General features: G+C 59.4%; 1 protein-coding gene across 1 annotated transcript; it reads left to right on the top strand.

The window, feature by feature from the left end:
* Window positions 1-10,759, top strand: RASL10B (RAS like family 10 member B). Its single transcript, XM_045773465.2, has 5 exons — window positions 1-240; window positions 991-1,050; window positions 3,106-3,468; window positions 7,662-7,786; window positions 8,295-10,759. Exons 3-5 carry the CDS (start codon window positions 3,253-3,255, stop codon window positions 8,563-8,565), a joined length of 612 nt encoding a protein of 203 aa, XP_045629421.1. The 5' UTR covers window positions 1-240; window positions 991-1,050; window positions 3,106-3,252; the 3' UTR covers window positions 8,566-10,759.
* The last annotated feature ends 131 nt before the right edge of the window (window positions 10,760-10,890 follow it).

Genomic DNA, 10,890 nt, shown 5'->3' with positions numbered 1-10,890 from the left:
CCTACCGGCGCGAGCGGGCGGCGCGCTCCGGAGGGAGAGCTGGGCTGGAGGTTTCCTGCCCCCTCGGCGCCCGCACCTGCCCTCCGCGCCCGCCGCTGAACCCGCGCCGACTGGGCAGCCGGGGGCGCCCCCACCCCTCTCCCCCCGGGCCGGGGAGCCGAGGGGCAGCGCCGGAGCCCGGGGGGAGCGCGGCCCCGCCGGCCGGCCGGCCAGGGCCGGGGGCAGCTAGGACGGCCCCGGGTAAGCGGCGGGAGGAGGGGAGGCGGGCGGGGCAGGGCCTGGGCGGGGGGGTGGTGCGGGTGGGAGCCGGGCGGCCGGGCCTGGGGGCCAGGGCGAGGAGGGCGGAGGGGGCCGGCGGGCTGGCGGGGAAGCGGCGCGGGGCGGCCACGTGAGAGCGGGAGCTTTGGCGGGGGGGGGGGGTGCCTGCAAGGTGCTGGAGGCGGAGAGCAGGCAGGGCTCCGGCATTCCCCCCCCAGACTCCCACCAATCAGGTCAAGGGGAGCCCAGCAGCCTCCGACGCCCCCACCCGCCCACTCCCACATGAACGTGTGGGGACAAACAGCGGGCAGACGTGTGACTCGGCCCATGGGACCGCAAAGCCGGGGCCATCAGTCTGGGGCAGGACTCGTGTGTCCAGGTCGAGGGGAGGGGACAAGAAGCAGGCTTTGGCCCCAGTGTGTGTCCCCGGTCTCTTGCCGGGGCGCTGTCTGCAGACTCACTGCAGAGCGCAGGCCTCGGGGAGAGAGCGCTCAGGGGGCTGGGCCCTGATTCTCGGGACAGCCCCCTTCAGTCCCCACCCAGGTAGGGACGTTGGGTTAATAGGCACTTAGACGCAGGACCCCTGCCTGAGAAGAGGGAGGGGGCACCGATCACCTCTGAGTCAGGGACAGGGCCACACTTGGGCCTGGTGAGTTCCAGGAGGCTGGCCAGCCTAGTGGCCTCCCTTGCATCCCCTCCCTGCCTCCAGCACTCTCTCCGTTTATTTCCCAGCTATTCTCCAGAAAGGGTTGATTTCTGCGCAGGGACTGTGGCGTCCAGGAGAATCTGCAGGTAGGACACATCCTAGGTACCTCTAAGTTGCCACACCTAGAGAGAGGTGGGGACTCTTCTTGCATTCCTTGCCCTCTCTTCCTCCCCCAGGATGCCCCCCTCCCCACCTGCTTGTGCTGGTTATGTAATTAACCCAGCTGAAGCTCTCTGCCAAGCCCACAGTGTCCAGGGAGGCCTGAGGGGCCCAGAGCCTGGAGGGATTTATGGGGAGGAGGGACCGGTCCTTACCCCAGTGGGAAGCCCAGGGAAGTGGATAAACACCTGTTGGGGAAAGGACACCACGTGGGGCAGAAAGGAGATCAGGGTCCTAGTCTTAGTTGATAGCTCAGCGACTGTGTGGTCTCCACTTCCCTGAGTCTCTGGTTTTGGGTTTCGATTTTATCTTCAATAAAACGGGGAGAAGAGTCTCTCTCTCTCTCTGTCTCTCACACACACACACACACACACACACACACACATGTACAAGAACAACAGTGGATGGTGACCTTTCCTGCGACTGCTAGGAGTCCCGTTGAGATTTTAGAAAACCTCAGGTGGCTGAAGGATCCCTGTACCTCACAGTGGCCACTGTTCATTGAACACCTACTACTGTGGGCACTGGGCTTTACTTTTCATGACATTGCTTTCATGACATCACAACACCCGATGAAGTTTCTTGCCCAAGGCCACACTTTAGGCGGCAGAGCTGGGAATCAGACCTCGGTGGGGCTCACCGCAAATCCAGCCCAATGTTTTACTATGCTGTATGCACACAGACCCAGTGGACTGGATTTTCGGAGCCAGCCCAGACTGAGGTCCATTCGGCTGTGAACTGGGTATATATGAAAAGAACACACATCCACAGAGAAGACCCGCACAGATTCTGAAAAGCATGGCCCTGTGGGAATCCAGCATGCCCATCTGCCCTGGGCGCATGTAGCAGGCGCTGGTGTCACCCTCCTGCCAACAGTCCCTGGACGGGCGGTCTCAGGCTTGTACCCGCCTCACTGGTCACCATCCCCAACAGAAGGAGAAGGCAGCTGGTTAGAGGTTGACTTGGATTATCTCAGAAATAGGGGCTATTAACCCCACTTCATATATGTGCAGAGCGTAGCTCGGATGGGGCGGGGGACCCGCCCTCTGACCACAGCTAGGAAATGTCATAGCTGGGGTTTAGACCTACGCTCTAGAGTCACCGAAACTGAGCAAGCAAGGAGCGAATGAACCCAGAGCAAGGTCCAAGCCTGTAGCAGCCCTTTCCTGGGCAGCTGCTGTGTGCCAAGCCCTCTGAGCCTGGGGGGGGGGGGGTCCGGGAATGAGACCCGGCCCTTGGTCTGTAGGCATGCACCAGCTGGAATCCCTGAACTTGGAGGTCGGTGGTACTGCGGTAGCTGCCATCGCCAGCTGTGTGCCCTTGGGCCCACTTCCCGCCCCCTCTTGAGTCTTCTCTAAAGTGGGAATGCCTCCTATCCCCAGGGGATACTGTCCTGCTGCAGGCTCACCGGTGAGGGTGCTAACGTGGTGGGCTCCAGAGCCAAAGTGCTCCTCGGGTCCAGGGCTCTCAACAGGAGACCTTTGGAAATAGGGGATGTTTCTGGCCAGCATGGCGACTGGAGTGGGCTGCTGGCAGGTACCTCCAGCAGGGCTGTAAGACGTCCTGCCCAATAAAGAACTCTCTCCACAAAAGGCTGGGCGCGCCTCCGTCGAGACACACTGGACTCGGCTCCCCCGGGGCTCTGTGGGAAAGCGCAGATCGGAGCCAGTCTAGTGTGCGCCCCACTCTGCTCTGCAGCCTGCCTTGGCTGGGGGGGGGGGCTGGGGGGGTCAGACCTGGCCAAGAGTCAGGTCATAATACGGGAAAGAGTGATTCCCACCGGTGGTGGGGCGGGTGGGGGGGGGTTGGGGGGGGCGGAGAAGGGAGGATGGAGAGACTCGGGATAGAGGCAGCTAGGTGTTGTGGGAAAGGGAAGGTATGCCAAGGGGCAGGAACAGCTGCAGCCGAGTCCCCAGGCAGGGGAAGTACGGGACAGATCCAGGGAAAAGCGGGCCCACCAAGCCCACTTCTTGTCCCCACAGTCCAGGTGGAGGCCGCAGAGGGCCCAGGGCAAGCAGGGGCAGCAATGGTGGGTCCTGACGGTGGCTGAGCCCCCAGCCCCTGGAATATGCAGCCCGGGGGAGCCCCAGGCAGCGGCGAGGACGCGGTGGCGGAGCGGGGCGGGAGGCATGGTCTCCACCTACCGGGTGGCCGTGCTGGGGGCGCGAGGCGTGGGCAAAAGTGCCATCGTGCGCCAGTTCCTGTACAACGAGTTCAGCGAGGCCTGCGTGCCCACCACCGCCCGCCGCCTCTACCTGCCTGCCGTCGTCATGAACGGCCACGTGCACGACCTCCAGATCCTCGACTTCCCGCCCATCAGCACCTTCCCTGTCAACACGCTGCAGGTACGAGGGCCCACTGGAGCGGCCAGCCGGGGGGTGGGGGGGTGGGGTAGGGAGCTGGACTCCCACCTTCTCCGGGCCCTGTCCCCCTCCGAGGGGTCGGAGGGCGCCGAGCCGCACCATGGGCCACCCCGCTTAGAGCCGTCATTTGTGTTGCACATATATGTCATGAGCACGTAGTGTGTGGTGGGCGGGCACCAGGGCAGAATGGTGTGCAAAACAGACGTGCGGTGTGCTCTCGAGGGTCGGCCTGCCTAACTCGCAGCTAAGAGGACAGGCAGCGGTTACCTAGTACAGTGAGTGTGTGCTTGGCGCCCTGTGTCCGCTAAAGTGGGACTGGCCGGCGAAGGGGCAGCGTCAAGAAGGGCAGGAACACTAGATGCCTGTTAGTACTCCGGGCTCTGTCCACCGTGGCCTCAGACCTGTGGCATCTGTAGAAGGGACAGCAGAAGGGAAAGCCAGGGCCTGGGAAAGGTGGGTCCTCGGAGACCGGAGGCCCCAAACAGTCTTTTACGCAAAGGCCTTTCTTTAAGTGATGCTCTGCCCCTTGACCTCCGGACTGGCCCACGGGGCACCCTTTCTGCAGGGGTTGGATTCCCGTGCCCCAGTGCCCTGGCTGACAGTGCTCCTTTCCGCAGCCTGCAGGGACCACGTCTTCCTTCCCTCTCTCTCTCTCTGTCTCTGGCTTGGCAGGAGATGGGGTGCAAGCAGGGGCTCAACTCTAAGACACATTTGCTTACCTAAGGAAGCCCCTGACCAGAGCGTTCAGAGGTTTCTCTGGAAGGACGGGCAGGGGCCACGGCTTGGCCTGTCGTGACCACAAAGTCAGCCATCTCTGGGGCAGGGACTCAGGGTCAGCACCGTCTCTGCAACTCCGGGCAGGAGGACCGTGGCCCGAGTCCAGGGACACTTGGCTGTCCCGTCACAGGTGTGGGGGATCCACACCAAAGACAAAAGCCAGACCCACACATCTGCCCCTTGGAAACCACGAGGTCAGGGCTGTGTGTCCGGGGTCAGGGCCTTGTGCTTCTCTGCAGGAAACTTCAACAGCAGACCCCGTTCCAGTCCTGCTCACTGAGCTTTGCTTATTTTTCCACATTTTGTTGTAGATTTCATTTTAATTTGAATTTCGGAATAGGTAAGACACAGTTTAAAAATCCAATCTTTGTAAAAAAAAAAAAGAAAGAAAGAAAGAAAAAGTAGAAGAAGAAAGAGGGAAAAAGGTCCCCACTGTAAAAAGGTACACCCAGAGAAATCCCAGTCCCACCCTGCCCTCTTCACCCTGATTCTCGCCCCACTCTCGCTGGCCATCCTCACTGGTTTTTTTATTCACACTTCCAGTTTCTTTAGACAAATAAGAAAATATGTTCTTATTCCACTCCCTTTCTTACAGGAAAAAAAAAAATTTTTTTTTGTTCTCCACCTGGTCTTTTTGCTTTCTGCTATAACCTGGAGATCTTCCCCGAGTGCTGGTATCTGAATGTCGGTAGCATGGCTGCGCTGAACCCCCTGGAGAGATGGACCCTGGAGTCCCCTCTTGTTGGACGAGTGGGCTGTTGCCAGTCTGCCACACCGAGAGCCTTGTTCATAGTCTCTCTGCACACAGGGAGGCGTATCTGTGGAATCAAGCCCCGGCAATGGCATTGCTAGGTCAAAGGATGAATGCAGCTGGATTTGGAAAGGGAGGTTTCCCTCCCCTTCTAGGAAATTTCATGTTTTGTGACCCTGTGTGAGTGCTGGTTTACCTACAGCCTTGCCATCAGAACGTACTGTCCAACTTTGGGGGCTTCAACAGTCTGATAGATGAGATGTGATATTCTCAGTGCAGTTTCGGCTTGTATCTCTGAGGATGACTGAAGCTGAGCATCTTTTCACAGGCTTAGGGGCTTTTGCATTTCTTTTTCTCACAACTATTAAGGCCTTTGTCCATCTTTTCTGCTGGGTTGCTGCCCTTTTTCTTCCTGATTGATCCTGAGTTTTAGACTCTCCTGGATGCCCTGGAGCACAAGAAAGGGACTTTGAGCAGAGAAATGCTGAGAAGGGACCTTGCATCCCCAAAGATCAAATATAAAAGCTAAGAATCTCACCGGCCACTGTCTGAAAAGAGAAATACATTCTTCCCCAAGACCAGCTGAGAGGCCAGGAGAGTGGTCTGAGCCTCAGCTGTTCCCCTACAGCCCCTCTCCTATCAGAGGGTGAACCTGAGGTTAGAGAAACGAGCAACAAATGCAGGGTCAGCACCCAGGTGGCCAAGCCTCCCTCAGCTCCCGGGTCCTTAGAACTGGATTCAGTTTCCACGGCTCCTCCTCTGTCTTGACATGGCCCCAAGATGGTCGCTTACAGTCTGGAACCCTACACAGCACGAGCTGGAAGGAAAGCTGAGCTTTCCTGCTCCCTTCCTTCAATTCGGGGTGAAGGCACAAGGCAGACAATCAGGAGCCTTCCTTCCCTCCCTCTTAGGAGCCCCCAGAGAGCAGTGGGCGGGAAGGCAGCCTGGAGGCCCCCTCGAGGAGCGAGGAGCGAGGAGCGTGTAGGGGGAGAGGTGGGGCTGTCACCCTCAGAGGCTGGCAGCTGTTCCCTCTCCCCAGCCCAGAGCTGGAAGATGGGAGCCTCTGTGCCTGTTTCCCCATCGCTCCCGCTTCCTGCTGCTCTCCACTCCTTGAGGGGGTGAGGGGAGGAACCCCAAGCCCCTGGGGGTCCCACACTCTCAGAGGGCACCGCGTCCAGTGGCTGGAGTGCAGTCTTCCCTGCTTCCCTGGCCTAAGAAGCCAACCCCCGGTTCCCGGAGGCTTTAGATCTGTCCCCAACATCTTCCCCCTGCAGCAAAGTTAAAACTCAGCACAAAGAAAAGATGCCACATCATCTCCCAGGGGAAATCCACTGCTGCAGCTTCTAAGCCTTTCAGTCTGGGAGTGCTTTTCTGGAGCTGGACTGAACTCTCCACCACGGCCCGCCGGCCACCGGCATCTTTCCTCCTTCACTCCTGCTCTGAGGTGGAGAGCCAGCCGTAGTCCTCCAAGCCTGGCCCCTGCCCGAGGCAGCTCAGAAGCTGGCGGGGCACATGCCTGCTCCTCCTCCGGCGCTTTTGCCTGGGCCCTCAAGGGAGACGACCCTGGTTCCCTCTGTCCTTGGAGGCCTGCCCCTCCCCCAACTTCAGAGACCCCCCCCCCCCTTCTTTCCACACACCAGCTGCCTTCGGCTGATCTTGCGTTTGCCATCTGCTGGAAGGTTAATCAGCTAATTAATCTCTTAGGGAACCTTCTCTTTAGTACACTCAGCCTTTCCAGGGGCCTCTTCCTCCGGAGCTGCAGCCCTTTCCTCAGAATTTGCCTTGAGCATTCAGGAAGCTCTGTTTCTCTGGAGCTGCCCTTGGGCCCTGGTCTCTGTGAGCCCCCACTATGCAGCCAGTCTCAGTCTTTTTCTCCTTAGGGGCCTTCTCCTTCTCAGCCCCGAGGGCAACGTAGAGCAAACAGAAGGGGCAATTCCGGGTAACAATCTAAGGGCATTGCTATAGGCAGGAGTTGCATTGATCCTGCATGGAACAGGTGGGGTTCAAGGCCACAGAGAGCTCACCAGCCTCGGTAGTGCGATTAAAGAGCCTGCTAAGAGTCAACACAAAAACGAGGAAGGCCTGGCTCTGGCCCTCTCAGGAGCTCACAATGGAACTAGGGAACGGGGGATGGAAACAACTCTAACCAAGGTAGAATCAGGGTATTCTTAGAACACAGGAAATGAAGGGAGTAGTCCCCTGCTTGCAGGAAGACTTCCTGGGGGAGGAGGAAACATTTAAACTGGAAGACAGGATTTCAACAGATCCAACAACTAGCCCAGAGGCCTTGGTTCTTAGAGGCAGGCACTTAGTATGTGTACTTGAACAAAGGACGGAGTGGATGGATGAATGGGTTGGGCGATAAAATGGCACAAGGCAGATCTCAGCTCCAGATGTGCACAGGACAGTGAGTGCCGCTGCAGAGGTCAGGCAGCATGACCTGCCCTATCCTGGCTTGGAGGTGGGGAAGCCACTGTACTGAGCTCCTCCGGTCTGCTCTGGGCCAGGCCTCCTGGGGATGGGGGCTGTGGGAGGCCTGGGGTGCAGTGGCAGGTGGGGATGCTGTCAGTCTACGGCTGGAGGCGGCTGGGGGCAAGGGGAGCCCTCGGGGTTGCTCTGACCTCGGCACTGGCTGGGGCTGTTGCAGGAGTGGGCAGACGCCTGTTGCAGGGGCCTCCGGAGCGTCCACGCGTACATCCTGGTCTACGACATTTGCTGCTTTGACAGCTTTGAGTACGTCAAGACCATCCGCCAACAGATCCTAGAGACGAGGTGAGGGGCCAGGATATAGTCCATTACCACCTCATTGGGCGCCCCAGTTGCCCTGGAAATGGTGCAAGGGGGGGAGGGTGGGGCACTGGTGAGGTACCCTCTGATTCCTGCACATACATTCAAACACGCACACGCAGTTTACTGTCCCATTCCTAATAACTCACTTTGGGATTCTCACCATGGGGTGGCTGGCTAGTCTAATGCAGTGGTTAAGAGCAGGGGCTCTGGGAACAAAATTGCCAGGGCCACTCACCTGCATCACTTTAAGCCAGTTAACAGATAAGCCTCAGGTTCCATATCTGTAAAATGGGGATAACAATAGTACCCACCTTTTAGATCAGTTGTTCCGATTAGAGAATATAAGACACCCCGAAGGCTGAGCGCTGCCCCTGGAACAGAGGTATGGTAGTTCCAGTATTGACCAGGCAGTATTGACCTGCCCTTCTTGAAGTCCAGGGGTTGTGAGACCCGAGTGTGGAGTTCTGAGATCCGCCCCCACACCCCGCAGGGTGATCGGCACCTCGGAGACGCCCATCATCATCGTGGGCAACAAGCGGGACCTGCAGCGCGGGCGCGTGATCCCGCGCTGGAACGTGTCACACCTGGTGCGCAAGACCTGGAAGTGCGGCTACGTGGAGTGCTCGGCCAAGTACAACTGGCACATCCTGCTGCTCTTCAGCGAGCTGCTCAAGAGCGTCGGCTGCGCCCGCTGCAAGCACGTGCACGCCGCCCTGCGCTTCCAGGGCGCGCTGCGCCGCAACCGCTGCGCCATCATGTGACGCCGCGCGCGCCCGCCCGCCCGCGGCCGCACCCCCCAGCGGCCGGGCTGGGGGCCTTCCCCGGGACTGCGGGGCTCGGGCGGGGAGCGCCCGGGGAAGGACTCTGACGGCCCCGGCCTGGCACGCCCCCGCAGCCGCGCGCCTCGCGGGGAGACGCAGAGGCCGAGAGGGCGCCTCCTGCAACTGCCCGGTCCGCCCCTCTCCGCATCGGTCTTCCGGGCCCGCCGCCTTTACTGCTGTAGCTAGCGCCGTGCCCGGCCGGGCCCCAAGGGGCGCCTTGGCCTTTTGGGATCGGGAGGGGGAGCGCGGGGCGTGGGGGTGGGGAGGTGCTGTCTTGGCCGGGGCCCCCACCCGTCTTCTCCAGAGAGTGTGTCTGTCATTGCCCTGCGTCTCTTTCCCCATGTCTGTCTGCCCAAGCGTCTGTTGGTCCTGAGCTGTCTTACCCACCCTCCGGTCCACCTTCCTGCCCCCAGCTCCGTTTACAGGGCTCTCATTTCGTTCATCCCCTTGTCGCAGATCCTGGCAGCTTCTCTGTGAGGCCAGCCTTTGGACCGTCAGCACCACCGGCACAGGGCAGAGAGATGCGGGTGGCCCAAGGACCGTAATCGGGGTCTGAGGGTTGAGGTCCCAGGTCAGTCAGGAGAAGGCTGAGCTCTCCCCCTTCCAGGGAGATCTCCCCGCCCAGCAGCCCCCAGAGACACAACAACCTACCTTCCAGCCTTAACTAGATGGTCCATCCCTGCTGGGTGCCCCTCATCCCCTTCCTGACCCCAAAGCCAGATCACCCCGTGGGCTGAAACTTTTTTTTTTTTCTTGACGGAGTGTGGAGAGGGAATCCCCCAAAGGATAAATTTATTTCCATGATGCCAGGTTCCAGCCCTCTATTCCCTCCTGCGATGGGTGGTCTGCAAGATCGGGGGATGTTGGTTTTGCGGGGCTGGTGGTGGGCAAGGTGGTGTCCCGAGGTTGGGGGGGGGGGTTAGGTTGTGCTAATGAAGACTTATCTCCCCATCCCACTCCAATCTGCTGCCCCAGACCCTGCCTGCCTTGAATCTCAGATTTCTCTGATAAATCTGGGGAGGGGCAGAGCCAGGAAAAGAATTATGGGGACCCCTGTGCTTGGGGGGAGATATTCCCACACCCACACCCTAGATAGAGGCCCTCAGGATCTGATGCCCCCTTGTCCCAACACCACTTGGCCCTATGCCCTGACTTACTCCACCCCATTTTCTCCGGCTGCCTGGCCGGTTTCTACCTCTCGTCACCGGAGCTGATCACTGTCAGTTTTGTACCGATTTAGAAATAACAAAATTCATGAAGATACTAGGAGCAGCCTGAGGGATTACTGGGGTACTTGGAGGGTGGGAGCAATGGTGCGTGTCCCCTGCCCCTGGCTGAGTACTCCTTGAGGCTGAGTCCTGAGCCCTGTTGTGGTGGGAGGATAGGAAAGTCCCTCGTTAGAAGAGGGGCAGATAGATCAACCCAGCCTCAGTGTAGCCAAGCTGCAGTGTGTAGACCAGAAAATCAGGTAGCCCAGAGTGGTGATGGAGCAGAATCTGGGGGAGGGGTCATGGGTAGGGAATTTATCCAGATCCAGTATGAAAGGGAATCTAATTCTCCCTTCCACTTCCCCAGCTGATACTCCCTCCACCCGTGGGGTGTAGCACAGCCCTGCAGTGACTGCCCTGACCTTGGGATCTAGTCCCTGCTGTGCTGCATGACTTTGGGCAAGTGACCCGCCCTCTCTGAGCCTCCCTCTGAAACAGAGGAGGCGGCTCCCCTTCCCCACACCTTGGAGTGGCTGGGAGGGTAAGGAAGAGGGCCTGCCCCCTTTTACCCCCTGCATCCCTGCCCCCTGGTTCACGAGGGGGATGGGGTGAGGGATGGCAGCATCTCACCTGCCCCATCACTGTCACCCCCAGCTGAGGCACCTGAGGTGGACATGGGGGACCCAGGCCTCTGGCTGCCCCTTATGGGAGCCACTGGAATGTATCGCCTGGCGGGCCCCCCTCAGCCCCTCCACTGCACTCCAGGTATTTGATTTTGATTCCCTCCACCCCCATTCTGAGTCTCTGTCCTCCCCCCACCCCCAGGGTTTCCCACCACAGGGTCTGGAAGTGTGTATGATGCCCATTGCGCTGTGATTGGAAGTCAGATTAAAAATCAGGGAGTGTTTTCCCTTGTTTCTGTACAAGGTGTTGGCTCAGTTCCTGCCCTGGAAGGGAAAGGGCTCTCCTACAGGGCCTGCCTGCTGAGCTCTGCTGTGGAAGGACCGTCAGGGTGATGAGGTTGCTCTGAGTCCCAGAGCCTGGGGCAAACAGGAGA

This window comes from Ursus americanus, chromosome 23 (assembly GCF_024610735.1).
Source record: "Ursus americanus isolate L20-20 chromosome 23, mUrsAme1.1.p, whole genome shotgun sequence".
NCBI classification, from domain to species: Eukaryota; Metazoa; Chordata; class Mammalia; order Carnivora; family Ursidae; genus Ursus; species Ursus americanus.
This window is presented reverse-complemented; position numbering and strand designations above follow the sequence as displayed.